We start from the raw sequence: 15226 nt of genomic DNA, 5'->3' as shown, positions 1-15226 counted from the left end.
GTGTGTGTGTTGGACCTTGTGAAAGTGCAACAGAGGGAAGGAGGGAAAGATGGTTAAAATATGTAGCTATCTCCACCCCAAAGCCCCCGGCCCTCCTCTTTTCTTTCTAGTCTTGATGTGTTGGGACAGCAGGAAGGGGAGCTGGAGGAGAAACAGTTAATCAATAGCCACAAGGTCAGACGGCCAGCGCTGGGCTGAAGCGTGCCCTGTTAGCGGTCTGTGGAGCTGCCTGCCTGCTGAAGGGGGATTTGTAGCACTTGTCAGGGCTTAAAGGAGGCCTCTCTGGACCACTTGCTCCAGGTGTAGTGTATAAAAAGAGACATGCTGGTTAGCAGCAGGAGAGGGAGACATCTGCTGGGCGGTGGGAGACACAGCAGCATGGCAGAATTAGGCCACACAAAGTTAGGGGTCAGGTTTTGCACAGTCAGAGTGACTTTGTGGCTCGCACTGTACGCATTTAGCAGTTTCCTCAGGACAGTCAGCGCCCACACCGTGCAGCGCGATGAGACATTTCCCTGCTGGGCATTTCACAACATTTGCTCCAGAATTCCTTGTTACTCATGCAAGCAGTGTATTGGTGATGTTCAAGACTTTGTAAGTGCACTCTGTGTAACTCTAATCTGGTAATGCTTAAGCTCGGAGGATTAGTAATACAGTCTTATTCTTAAAGTGTTGCTTTGAAGTTTTACCTTTACACTTAATCAAAGTGAAGAATTCAAGCTTTTGTGTTTACATGCTCTTAAGTGCGAGTGTGTGTGTGCGCGCGCGTGCGTGCGTGTGTAAAAGAGAGAGAGTGTGCATATTGCTGTGCTCTTTCTAAGATAGGTGCACAAGACTGAGCGCTACAGATGAAAACTCTCAGGCTGAGCACTGTGTTTCGATCGTATTTGTTCTTTCGCTCTGTTTCTCGCAGCAGGGGATCTTGGGGGACCCTTTATCAGTGCTGAGCAGCTTTCCACCCCCACCTGTGGTTTCTCTGTTGGCCTTTTGTGTGGAGGAATGTGAGGCGGACCAGTACTGATAGAGATAAACACAGAGGGATGGTGAGGGACGGAGGCTTCGCTGGCAAATCAGCACGATACCCATTAATCCAAATCTCAACATATTTCTCTGAGATGCTCAGAAAAGTGAACACACGGTGGCAATTGTTCATGTTGTTGCAAAGAAAGAGAAAAAGAAGAACCTTATCTTCTGTTTGATTTGTTTGTCCACGGCACAAAGATAACTTCAGCTCTGAGGGTTGCTAACAGCTGTCTTTTCTCTTTTGCAGTGTGAGACTTTTCTCACATAGGTAGCAAAAAAGCTGCAAAAGTTTCCTTTCAGTTTCATCGTGTTTCCGTTTGTCATTAATGCTGCTGCTGCAGGACATCTCAGTTTCGTGCATTTGCCAAAAATATGCGCTCGAGGCTGATCAAACCCTTCAGTGAGTCAGCGCGTAAACAAGCTGGCTTCTCAGTTTGAAAAATTTCTCGAGCTACTGTTTGAAATTTACAGCCTGCAAACTCTGCACGCACTGGGGGACCTGACAGAAACCTGTTGTAACAGTTGTACTTCTCCCCATCCTCTTCTTTTACAGAGTAAAAGAGCTCTTTAATGGAGTCCCGATAGAGACATCAAGATGAACACGTTACCATCAATGGACCGGCACATCCAGCAGACCAATGACAGGCTGCAGTGCATCAAACAGGTGTGTATGCAGAGCAGTGTGTAGAGGCCCCCTCCTCCTCCTTATTTTACTCCTTTGCAGACACAGTTTTTAGAGGCAAAGACAGAAGAATGTACATTTCCTCATCCTTCCTGCATTACTTTCTCCCCTAAGCACCTTATTTGGGCATCAGTTTTTCTGGCCATTAGCTCCAGTCACACAGATCAAGTTGCACAGGGTCATAGAGCGAGAGAGAGAGAGGGAGGCAAATCTGGCAGCGAACACAGGAACAGACTTCAAAGCGACTAGCAACATAACAGCCCCCCTCCCTTCTTCTCCTGGTCCTGTGTTCCCTTACTTCACGTTCCTGACTCTTGACGTTTGCCTACCCTTGTTGTGGTTTTACTTAAATACTTCTTTGACTGTCAGCTTTCAGGAGACTCCTCACAGACACATATATACAGACAGACATAACCCAGGGCTACCGCCTCTGCCTGTGATTAATCGTCTACAAGAGCTCATAGACTGGTTGGCTAGCTGGCTGGCTGTGGGCATATTCATTTATGCTACGTGGGTGTGATGCTTTATATCTGAAAACATCCATATGACACCATGCCTTACAGTGACTCAGTGAATGATGGCGCTTCTTAGCTTGTGATTTTTTGCGATTTCTCTTTACCCATTGTTGAACCTCCCACCTCCACCCCCTTATTCCCGCGTTCCCTCCTAAACTCCTGCGCACCTTTCATAATAACCTCCATCTGAACAGGCTCAGATCGCCTCGGCTCTTTTGCACGACACCAAATCTTGGAAAGGCTCTGTTTTTTGAAACGTCAGCTCATTTCAAGTGAATACAATTTGAAGTAACTGACACTGCTCACGTCTAAAATCCCCCTCGCTTACTTTCCTTGGCGTCACCGATAAGCCTGTAATAGGCGGATTTAACACGTCTGGCTTAATAAACGCACTAATTGTAGTTTGTTTTATGTACTCCTCAGCTTTTGCTGTAATGGAGCTTGTAGTAAACCTGACTTCAAAGGCTCTGAGCTAGTCATTGAGCGCTGAGCTTGTGGTAGCTCTGCTAGCAGGGTGTTGTTTTGGTTTGGGGAAAGCCACTGGCACAGAGCCAGCTGTTATGCCCTTTTCTGTGTGGTGTTTTTTTTTCATGCAGCCAGGTAAGCACTGAACAGCCTGAACCACTGCTGGCCTAAAAAGAGGAGTACGTCGGTCCATCATCTCGCTGAGGACAGTCTGTCAGACGTCTGTCTCTTGGTGTGCTAAAGCCCCATCACTGCTGCGGCTGCTCTTCTCTCTCCCCCGCTTCCCAGTTCTTGTCCTCATCCAACCCTAAACAACAACAAGAACAGCTCAGGCCCCATCCTCCTCCTGAAACTCAGCTGAGCTGTTTCACTCCACTGTCCTCCCCCTCAAACCAGAGTCGAGGTTGTCAGGCAGAGTTGGTGGCGAGCGCTGCGGCAGGAGGAGCTGTGAGTTCAGATCTAGACAGACAGCCCCTGCTGTGCTAGTTCTGATTCCTCTCGCGCTGGAGGCTGATACGCCTCCCATCAAGCAGCAATAATGCCAGATTATATCACTCATCTAGAGCAGGCTCTTCTCCTCCCTCTCACTGAACCTCAACGAGAGCATCTCTCACTTTCTCTCACTCTTTCTGCTTTTCTTCGTCATCAGTCAGACTCCTGTGAGAGTCTACAACTAACTCTATAATGCCTAATCTTCACATCACAAAAGATGAGTCACTCAAGGCCTCTCTTGAAGCCCATGATATCGTTGGACGCTCTCAGAGATTTTCTCAGTGGGCGGGCAACGGCCTGACACGTCGCATTTGCAACGAGGAGTCCCTTTTGTCACACGTTGCCAGAAAGCTGCCCTTTCAGAAATGCTCACCTCTGCTGCCCCCTAAAGACAATAGTTCTACCTTCTTTCCAAGAGCACACAAAACATAACGCTTCAGCTCTAGATGAGAATAATAAATGCTTTCAAGTGGGCTCAATCTCGCCGAGTGAACGAGCTGCAGCTCTGCACCATTTCAGAGCTATTAACCTCCTGAGCCGTGAAGAAAGGGAGCCCAATTTTAAAACCGCTTATTGTGTCCTGCCAGCCTCAGTAGCCTTCAGACACTGGGAAGAAAAGACTCAACTGTTTCAGGCCTCAGTGAACAAGCGAGAGAGACAGACAGAGACTCAAAGAGATTAGACAACACACCAACGGCTCGTATTGAGTCTGCACACATAGCTGCCAGGACCAAGGTTGTTTTCTTTGTGCACAGCCAAGTCAGCCAGTGGAGTAATGGTGCCTGGGCTCTGTTACACTCTGAGAACAGGCAGTGAATGAGGGGAAGTGAGAGAAGGAGAATTGGAGGGAAAGATTTGGTTGCTGTGTGGGTCATGGGGGTGAGGGATGGGTGTTGCCAAGAGAGATTAACAAGAAACACTGGCATCATTGTTGATATGGGTGTGATCTTCTTCCCACATTGCGGCTGAACCCTGAGTGGGCGTATATTGGAAAGAGTCAAGGTCCTCACAGGGTTGCGGAGAAACACAAGACATTAAATCAAGGCAGTTTAAGGGGGGGAGAACAAGGCTGCAAAACTACTTGGGTTCAGTGTTTTTCCAATTTGTACTTAATGCGAAAAAAATAACACTCATTATTTCCCATTGTCTCTAATAGCAGTCTCCTTTCTGTCTGTTTGCACAGCACTTACAGAACCCAGCCAACTTCCACTCAGCGGCCACAGAACTGCTCGACTGGTGTGGAGATCCCCGGGCCTTCCAGCGACCTTTCGAGCAAAGTCTCATGGGATGTCTGACGGTACGCAAACACTAATTATGGTTTTTGTTGAGTTTTTCAGGTACTTTTTTGAAGACAAGGAAAACAGTAATTAGATTTGGATAAGGATGTGTCCACCTCTGAGGCTTTTAGCCGACGTTTAGGATCGTATACACAAGTTTCATGTAATATTTGTGTAGATATTTCAGATTGTTTTACAAAGCTGTTAATAGCACGTTGTAATTTGGATCCAGAGGTGATCTAGCTGCTTAGGCTCTTGACAGAAGTTGTCGTCAGCTGCTGCTACATTGTGCTGTGCACACACAAAACCACACACATACACAGAAGAGGTATGAAGAGGTTTGTAACTACCCAGGCACCTCTGGCTATCGCCTTTCAGTTCACTAGCTGCTCCTCATCGATCTGGGCACAGGGCCAGAGAGCTGGCTCTCACCAGGTGTGTACAAAACTCTCACACGCGTACTTACATGCACAGCCATGTGTGCGAGCCCTTAGAGCAAAGTGCTGCATGTTTCACGTGTTTATTGCAAAGATAAGCCTTTGCAGCACTGAAAGAATGCTGTTCCCAGCCCAAGCGTTCACGTGAGCAAACAGACAAATGCTCATTAATGTGTAAATCACAATAAAAGCCTCTTAAAGGCCGATAAGGAGCTATACAATCGAGCCCACCACTGAGATCCCTCTCAGCATGGTGCGGTTTCCATCAGCTAAATTGTTTCGTCAGACTTAGAGCAAACTGCTGCTTATCTGGAGAATTAGAGCACGCAACAAGTCTGTGCATTCTTTCAGGATTTTGTCTTTGTGCCGGTTGTGTATCAGAGATCCAAAGAGAAATTTAAACATGACTGTTAATTGAACGAATGCTCCATGTGGAGGACATCGTCTGTTCCCCGGGGGCTTTAGAATCAGGAAGAGATGACGCAAATAACAAGTATTCCACTGTTAGAATCACTTTACATGACAGGTGTAGTGTTTTTTTGTTTTGTTTGTTTCTTTATATTTATGCAAAATGTGTGGGCGGTAACGTAGTGGATGCAGACATATGTATTATTTTTGTATATGATTCCACAGTTTTCTAAATTCTCCCACGTAGTTCACAAGGAGCCGTCTTTCACGAATGACTTCAACAGCAGTTAAAAATAAACTACAAAACTGATTCCTTTTCTCTTTGGCAAATAGATAAACAAGAAAGTGAGTGGCCTACTAACCCTTTCAGCACCTCTCACAGCGCTGTTTTCATATTGACAGAAATATGTGCTTGGATGCACATCCTCAGAGGGAGATTAAGCTGAAAAAGGCTTATGAGGTGAAACACTGTTAAATCCATGTTGAATCTATGCTAGCCTCTGTAACTGGCTGCCTGCCTTGTATAAACTGTAGGGCAGACTCACTCACGCAGGAAATTAAGCCATTGACAACAACACGATTTGACCGTTTGTCAGAATAGTTTGCTTAATCCTGATGTGTCCTGAGCAGCTTCAGATGGATATAATGCAAGTTGCACTGGAAGTGTAGAATTGCATATTTTATTCTCCTGAATGGAACAATCAAATAAACCCTATTATTGACATCATTTCACCAGTTTTCTTTCTTTTTTCACCTCCCAAGCTTTTTACAGTATTGTGCACAAGTGTCGAGCCACCTCTCTTTTCTTTGTGTTTTGCTTCCAAGGAGCCAGACTTGCTTCTAATTGTTTAAAGTGTTTTTGAGAAACTTATTTTCTTTCTTTCTTTGGACATTGGCTGCTTTTTGACTCATTATAAATGATTATTTTAAGAGGAAGGTTTTTTGAGTGCTTACCCCTGTAACACTGGCCTATGAAAGGATAAAAAAGGAACCAAACTCACAGGATGAATCAGTGTGTCTACATATAACAGGCGACTTAGCAAAGAACCGATTTTAAGTTGTAGCTTTTGGCACCTTGTTACTAGCGTCCTGTTGCAAAAACACATCATTTGTTCCCCTTTTTTGTTTAATCTATTAAAAAAATGCCAAAGTTAACACAGTTGAGCAGGCATAAAGTATTTTTGCACCAATAAGATGATTCCCAAAAAATTGTTATCTTAAAACCTGCCACCTGATAGATGTATTTGCTCCTTCAGTTTATCCATCTACTGTTCACTGAAGCCTCATTATAAATGGTCTCAGTGGAAGGGCGACTGTCAAGAAGCCATTCTTAAGAAAGGGAAACAACGAGAAAAGGCTGAGGTTTGCCACTTTACACAAGACTGTGCTGAAATCAGTCTGATGGAGCGACAAACTCAAATTTGAAATTTTATATCAATATATATATGGAGGAAACTGGGAGAGAAGTGCAGCAGTGAGCGTATAGAGGCATCTGTTAAACATGGTGGAGGCTCTGCATTTCACCCAGTAGTGTTTGGGTTCTTGTTAAAATGATGGAAAAGTCTGAATTTGATCTACCATGTATTACTATCTGGAGATCCTCTGATTGCAGCAAAGATCCTCATCTTTCAGCATGACAATAATCCTAAACACACTGGCAGAGCAGTAAAAGCATAACTGGATAGAAACGTGCATCGGTCATGGATTGGCCTCCCCACAGCCCAGACCTCCGCATTATTGAAGCACTATGGGATCATCTTGACAGAGCAGAGCACAACAAAAGGCAGCCTACATCCAAGAAAGAGCTTCAAAATGTCCCTAAAGAAGCTTTGAGAACTATCCCTATCTTGTGTTTAATAGTAGATGGATTAGAAAAACTTAGACAAAAGTAAATCGGGTTCCCTTATAATAAACATTTCCTGTTTAGTCCTGTTTAACTTCAACCAGCAGTAGCTCCTGAAATGTTATATTAGATACTGTGGGGCTACTGCTTTATGTAGTATGACTGTTCAACTTCAAGATATTAACACAAAAGGATTATTGAAATTGTTTTTTAACCTAAGTGCACTCAGAGAATGCTTAATTCTAAAATATTTACCTGCTAACTGAAGGTTTAATTGACAGAAAAATACCCCAATACCTATTATTTCAGGTGCTTTCAGAGCAGACAGTTCTGGAGACTATCCAGAGGTTAGTCTGGACATCCCCTGGAACTGCATACCTTCCTGTTTTCATTTGAGCCACTCATAGAACATCTGGGGCAATGTAATATCCGCCCAGCAGCTGGTAATGCACCATCACCTTGTGATCTTTTTATTTATTGATTGATTTTTTTAGTTGGGTGGTGGATGCCTGGTAGCGAGTACAGGGGAACTCCTGGTGAATGCGTGTTTATATTGGGCTCTGTGCAGTCAGAATTACATAGTATTTCCTCTGTCGCATATAGATTCAACAAAGCCTGCACTTTTCAGTATGATCTCATAAAAAAGAAAAGGTTACTAGCACTATGAAAAAGTCCCACATTCTCCTCATCTGTTTGGACATCTGACTCACGCTCCGGCTGGCTGTCGCACTCTGGCCAGTTCACTTCCTGGTCAGTGCAGACTTGTTTCAGGTGACCCTTCATAAGCTCTGCTCCGTCTGCAGAGTGACTGTGGTTTGGCACTCTCGCCTCTCTTGGAGGAGGATACAGTCATCAAACTCGTCCCAACTGTGGATCATTGGAGCGATCCAGACTGCAGACTCCACATTAATCTTACTGTCTGTCTTCGCGTGTGTGTATTTGTGTGTGAGCGTTCACTCTTTCTGAAGAAAAATGAAGTTTATTTACAACAGTGGCTCAAAATATGAACACAGTTAATAGATTCAGCAGTCGAGAATATTTAGAAATTCAACTTGGGGACTTTTGATAAATAGACAGCAGCTATACTCACAATCCGCTGCTCTTTCTCCAGGTGGTGAGTCGTGTTGCTGCTCAGCAGGGGTTTGACTTGGACCTGGGCTACAGGCTGCTGGCTGTATGTGCTGCCAACAGGGACAAATTCACTCCTAAATCTGCAGGTAAGACCCATCACTTAAAAAAAACAACAACTTCTCTTTATATACAAAACAAGTAACATATCATAAAATCACATCTTAAAGCCTTATGCTAACAGACAGTTTAGCTTATTTATTAAATAACTGTATAGTTTCAATAAATAAAAAGAAAGAAATGTCTGTTAAAGTCACCATGAATCTGTGGTTGGTTGATTTCTACCAGCAACCACAAACATCACACAAAAAGTCCATGGAGCATTATAATGTGAAGTTATTTTTAGTTCCCATTAAACATTGATGTGCTATTGAGATGAGCCGTCTGAGAGGTAGCCTGAGAAAAAGAGTCCACTCAACAGTGTTTCCGCACTGCGTGCGTGCAGCCTACACGCACATACACATGAAGCCAAAAGAGAAAGAGTGAGCAGTAATGCTATCCTCAGACATTTATCTATCAAATCCAATTTCCCCCGATCCATACCTCCCCTCCCCGCCTCTCCGCCTCCCACAGTCCTGCAGGAGCTGCCTGTTCTTGTACATTTGTCAAAGTGAAACATGCAGAGGCGGGAGAGAGAGGAGAGAGAGAGAAAGAGATGGATGGCTGGAGAGGTGTCGCTGATGTGTGCTGGACCACTCGCTCTGCCTGACAGAAACCTGACAAAGCTGTTGTCAGCCAGTCAGAGCACAGATAAACCTTTATTCAGCGGTTGCATGAGTAGGAATAATAAGAGTCAAATATTTTGTCTGGTTTCTTTGTTTTTCTGACAAGTTGAACGTGTGTCATTTGTCGGAAAACAGGAACTGCAGTTATGTCAGTAACGGTTTTGAAATCTTATCCCATAATTCCTCATACAGGCTACAGTTAAATGTGTTGCAGTTAAATGTACAGAAGGGAGTTTCTGCTTTGTTTTGTTTATTTGTCCAAAGTGTCCGTGATATGAACATTTGCTAAGGGTGAATATCAGCTTTCAGTTGTGGCGGGAAGCATCTTGTTGGGAGGAACTTAAGTGGTCAGACAGACGTCATTGTACATTATTGATTGTTGTGTTTCTCTCTCTCTCTCTCTCTCTCTCTGTGTTCCTGCGTTGGGATAATATGATTGTTGTCCAGGCCGTGGCACGGACTGGCTGGCAGGCTGCCTGGCTGGGCTGGGCTGGGCCCGACTGACAGTCAGAATCATCTTCAGGCTTGCTGATGGTTCTGGGATCTAATAGAAGACAGCACGAGGGTTTCAGGAAGAGCTGTTTATGTACAGGAGACAAATGGGTACTATAGTGTAATTATGCGGGGTTGGGGGAGGGATGTGAGATATGATGCAGCCAGCCATTAAACAGGGCAGACAGGCTGCTGGGGTGGGAAGCAGATATGACTCAGGGCAGATCTTACTCACTGAGTGTCCGTCTTAGCTCCCTTACAAGGACGTCTGTCTGAGAAGCCAGACAAGGGGATGACAGCGGAGACAAGATGTGTGCATGAAATCAAAGATACATCCATGCGCTCAGAAAGAGATGCAGAGAAGTGTTGGCTGTCTGTGTGGTCGTTTGTGTGTTTTCACCTGCCTTGCGTGCGGCTGTGTATGTACGTGCATTTATGCATGCGTGTGTGTCTAATTGTGCAGCTCCAGCACAATGTTCTTGGAGTCTGCATGGCGACAGAAGCCTGTGAATCTGACACCTGAGAGCCCAGACAAGGGCCAAGGAGTCTGGGATGCTATCTGTAGGCTCCTCAGGGATGGAGGCAGACTGCAGATCAATCACACTGACACTTTCTTTGAAAGCATCAGTCAAATAAGAAATTGATAAAACAATTATCTCCACCCTCCATTTGAGCAGTTTAACAAAAACATTTAAAATGATATTTGTGTGGTTTTTTTTTTAACTGCAGCCACAAATGACTGTAGAATGAATGCAAATAGATGCTGAGTGAACATATTAGAAACTAATCACTAAACTTTTAGGTTTCCAAGAAGGCAAATTTTGCATTTTAATATTTACATCAACCCTTTTGTGTGTCTCAATTAAGTGTCTTGCAAGTAATTGAACCCACGAACAAAGTACAAAGGCATAGTTGCACAGTATGAAAGTATAAACTGCTGACTGTGAGATCTGTCGAGTGAAGTAGAAAGATTTTCAGCAACAGCAGGCAGCTGACGATGAGCTGTCTGGAGATTGTGACCCTGCAGTGAAGCCTGGGGGATTAGTATGTTGCTCTAATCTGGAATCAGCCAGAGAAGAGACCTATCTGCTGTTAGGCAACGTAGCATTAGCACTGTTAACTCTCAGAACCAGCAAAGATACACAGCATTACTGCTGTTAGCATAGTAGGATTGTTAGCACTGATGTTTTGCTCCATGTTTTTTTTTTTTTAGAGTAGGCATGCTATAAGCTCAGGTTAAAAGAAAAATAAACTTAAGTGTTTATGTTTTACACCCAATAATCTGTAGTCTAGCACAAATACGCTTACACCTCAGAGGTTCATTAGATGATAGAGGCGCCCTTTCCACCTTACAAATGCACAAAACACAACACATAAGAAATTAGATTAACCACATAATCTGTCGAGGCTTTTTCTGCTGCCTTTTTCAGTGAATCTGCTACTCTGAATATAAACTCATAAACAGTTAGTTATCGTCCTTTTATGAAGGAAAAACTTCACAAATTGTCACCAAGATCAGCTTTAGTTATCTGCAGTTATCAGCTTGTCACCTCATCTCCTTGACAATATCTCCTCCTGTTGTTTGTACTTGGATTACATCTTAAGTGTGACTTGGATTGTTTTGAATGTGTATATGTTTCCAGCGTGACTTGACATGCCCTGGATTAGAGGCGGCTCCTCCCTGGAATGGTAGCTTTTTTAGCTTTAATGTTTAAGATACAGACAGGTTGCTACTTGTTTTCCCTTTGTCTAACTCAAAGACGTAATAGTTATTTAGACTGGAATCTCGAGTGATATTGTAATTTACACAGAAGGTTAAAGTCCCTATCCAAACAATGATTTGAACTGTAAAATCTTATCTGCATACATTAAAATGACATATTTAACATTTTTTCCAGGCCTTAACATGGCATAGACTTAACTCTAGCTTTCGCGTAATGCTATAAATATATATATGATTTTGCAAACTAGTCCCCACCCCCTCCTTCAGCAGCTTTCCTGTAGCCTGCTCTCCTGTACTAGCAAGTCTCGCTCACGATACTGGTTCCCGGTGCTGAAGTTTTAAGCAGTAGGTTTTTTCCTCCTGCTTAGTTTGTGAAAGGAGAAGTCAGTAAAACAGAAAAGGTGCTTTTCCAGTCAGCGGAGGGGAAAACGCAAAAACAAGAACCACCGTTGCCAGGAGAACAAGGGACAATGGCTAGGTGCTCAGGGTTAGAACTAAACAAAGCTTTCATCTCAACCAGAGAATTTAGATGGATGTGCACTTGTTGGAAAGCTGTGCATAACAAGTCATAAACTCAAGTACATCATCTTCACATGACCTGTGTTTCCTCTCCTTTCTCTCCACTCTGTTTGTCTGTTTCACAGAGATACACTTGCACAGTCTCACAAAAGTTTGTAAAATAGTAAGTTATTATTTAAAAATAGTTTCCAGAATAAGTTTGGACATTAAAACTACTGGGTTAGAGCTATGGTCTAAAACTGTGAGGTTGGGTTTAGAAAAAGATTGTGCCTTGGATTAAAAGCTATGGTCGCTTGGTTGCCATGGTGACGCATACCTGCTTTGTCTGGATTAATTAAATGCATGCTAAAGAGATATGCTTCTTATTAAGATAGGTTACTTACAAAGTTGTACCAAACACATAGATTTTTTTTCATTTTTTGCTTGAGCCCAACAAATTTATAGGTGGGTAGAGATTACTGGCTGATATTAATCTGTCCGTGTCTGCACTTATAACAGCAGATAAATGAAAATTTATATACAAAGACGAGGTGGGAGAAACACCCTTCAACCATGTTACGAGTGTTGACATTGCATTGTTTGCCCACCAGAGGGCGCTTTGAATCTTCCACGACACATGTTAGGAATGCCATAAATACAACCACTAGCGTAAACAAGTAAATAAGTAACTACGCATAGCAAATGTTAATGAAATCTGTTTATGTTTAGTGTGTCTGAAAGACATAAAATATCAGCTAATATATCAGACTATCGGTTAGTTTAAAAATCACCAAATATCAGTATCGGTTTTAAAAGTCCTATATCTGTTGGGCTTTAATGGATATGTCTGCATAACAGAGCATAAACTAACTACTAACTACATTATCATTGGTGTAGTGGGCGATTTTAGATCTACTAATATCTGCACAAGTGATCAGTGTGTTGCACTGTGTTTTGCATGTTAGGGTAGTTTCCTTGCTTCAGCTGGTTAAGAACGAGTATTTGAGAAAAAAAGAGGAAACAATGATGAGAAGGCTTTGTTCGAGGTGGCTGGTGGAGTCCCTTCCACCCACTCGCATCTGACATTTATGAAATTTATTGGCAAAGCTGGTGTTTCTCTGTCAGTCAGCGGAGCACGCTCAGAGCTCAGATCAGGAAAACAGCCGCTCTGCTGTGTCAACAGTGACAGAAAACTTCCAGGGTGTGGCTGTAACTCACCCCCATGTCCTTTGAAAACACACACTTCACTAGCCAGTAAACTCCCTCACTTTAACAAGCACTGCAAGAACTGCAAGAGAATGAGTCCTCCTATTAGCCTCTGTGTAGGCACACCGTGTGAGCGCCTGTGCGTAGACACAAACCCTTGTCTTTCTTGTCTTAACCTACAACAATCTGACATGTCTTCCACTTATCTGCTTCAATTTGCTTTCACCTGATTGATTTTCTCGGCCCGTCTTTCTTTCCATCTTTGAGTCGTGCGTGTGTATGTACAACTAGAGGAAGGTGTAGGCATCCTTTGTTACTGACCCAATCAACCTTACAGACTTTTATATTTAATTACTGCTGAGTAAGTGCAGGGCTCTGAATTATTAACAGGAAACTGGGTTTATTTTTAGCAGACGGGCCTCTCTTCTGACACTCTCCAGTGGTTCATTTTAGATGATGAAACCCCTTTGCAACCCCCAAAACTACCTTCAGAACTTTACTATTAATTTTATAGAAATAAAACTCACGGGGAAACACTTATTATGGAAGCTGCATTTGCTGCCTCTGGCTGATTGGGCCCTCTATCACACACTCCTTAATTGGTTTGGTTTATACAGTTACAAGCGAATTCATTTTAGTAATATCCCAGCTGACAGGACAGTGCAGTTGTACTCAACACACTCACACACACACAGAAGACTTTGTTCTTGACAAAACCGGATGAGCAAATGATTTAAATCCTCCTTTTGTTCAGGGTTGACTGATCTGGCACCCACATCTCAGGACCTCAGCCAACACCCCCACCCCCACCATCATTTCCCCCCAGGGGCTTTCGACACACCCTTTTAAAGTTATATTTCTGGCCAACAATGCCTCTGTTGTGTCTGTGCGTTTCGATTATGCGTGGGACATTAGTGAAACTGTTAATGACTGCATACGCTGCACAAAAACCACACAAAAGAAAAACTTCTCTCAGCTGTCAAGAGGCCCGTGGGCTTTTCCCTCTTCTTTATTTGACTGTGCGGCCCCATCTTAGCATTTAGGTAAGTGCAGCGAGAACAATGTCAGGTTAGGTCTTTCCTGTTCATTATTAAGAGGTGGGCGCGCAAAGACAATGAACTCAGATTCACCCTTGTGTGCCTCGCATTTTTATTCATCTGCTTCAGATATTCTGCTAGTCTCTGATGTGTCTTCTTAGCTGGATGCGCAAAGTGGCCGCTGTCAGATTTTATTGTCCTGCGGGCAGGAGTCCCCCTCTCTGATAAGCCCGATAACTTACTTCTTGTCTGTCTTTGAAAAGATTGATCTTTTTTCTTCTCCCACTTCCTCCCTCGTGTGTAGGCTTCCAGCCAGTGTTTTAAGCTCCACCCATTTATGCAAGTTTGCAATCTGAGCTTGCAGGGTTTTTTTGTTTTGTTTTTTTCTTCTGGTTTTCTTTGCCCTTCCTGACAAATGGCAGTCACATTGCTGGATCATGCATGTGTGTGTTCCTCAGTGAACTGTGTAACAGCTTAGAGAGACAGAGCAATGGAGAGCTAGAGCCTACACATCAATAACGGCACCTTACAACTGAGGTGAGAAGCGCTGCAAATATCTTGCCGTCTCTATCGCTAGTCCTGTTTGTCTGCGTCGCCTCGCTGTCTTTATCGCTTCCTCTCATCCTCCCTCCTCCACTGCTCCCTCTTGTCTATCTACCCCCCCTCCTCCTCCTCCTCCTCTCTCTGCTGTCTCAAGAGTGTGTTGGAGCCGGTAGCAGGTACAGCAGGAGCCCATTAGTGCAGAGCCCTGCTCTGATTGGATAAGCTGGAGAAACTGGGAGACTGCCTCTGAATAATTGATGTGCATTGTGCAGACGCTGGACAAGGGAAAAAGACAGATCAGAGAGCAAGGAAGGAGAAAAAGCGAAAAGAGAGCGAGAGGGAGAGAAGGGAGAAAGACAGGAGAGGACAGAGGAAGTAAGAAAAGAGTGAGCAGAGTGAGAGATCTGTGCAGAGAGTGAGAGTGATAAGGCACAGGCACAGGAGGCTTGGAAGCAGTAAAAAGCTTTGAGAGTTGCCACTGGCCTCTGCAGAAACAGGAGCATTTGTGACACTTGAGTCTTTTCTCTGCGCTATGAAGGGAATGAGATGAGATGTGCAGGGACTTTGCCCGGCTCTGGGTAAGTGTGAGAGGGAGCGTGTGTGTGTGTGTGTGTGTGTGTGTGCTCCCCCCTCCACGTGCCTCTCTAGCACAGAACTATTTGGCGTATTAAGCGAATGTGTTTGTATGCATAGCGGATGATCAGGGGGTTAGCAGAGGCCAGTTGAGCAACT

The 15226-nt window shown here is 43.9% G+C and overlaps 1 protein-coding gene across 5 annotated transcripts in view; it reads left to right on the top strand.

Annotated features, from left to right (window-relative positions):
• The window catches only part of zmiz1a (zinc finger, MIZ-type containing 1a), a 108413-nt gene that overhangs the window by 72490 nt on the left and 20697 nt on the right, over positions 1–15226 (top strand). For 4 of the 5 annotated variants that reach the window (XM_063491218.1, XM_063491220.1, XM_063491217.1 and 1 more), the window contains 3 exons: positions 1577–1687; positions 4361–4474; positions 8254–8359. In XM_063491218.1, the coding sequence (XP_063347288.1) occupies positions 1619–1687; positions 4361–4474; positions 8254–8359 (289 nt within the window). In that variant the 5' untranslated portion in view covers positions 1577–1618. Of the gene's footprint in view, positions 1–1576; positions 1688–4360; positions 4475–8253; positions 8360–14696; positions 15073–15226 lie in introns of those variants that run through there. The other variant, XM_063491221.1, reaches the window with a different exon arrangement.

The sequence above is a fragment of the Pelmatolapia mariae genome, linkage group LG13 (genome assembly GCF_036321145.2).
Source record: "Pelmatolapia mariae isolate MD_Pm_ZW linkage group LG13, Pm_UMD_F_2, whole genome shotgun sequence".
Classification (NCBI taxonomy): Eukaryota; Metazoa; Chordata; class Actinopteri; order Cichliformes; family Cichlidae; genus Pelmatolapia; species Pelmatolapia mariae.
This window is presented reverse-complemented; position numbering and strand designations above follow the sequence as displayed.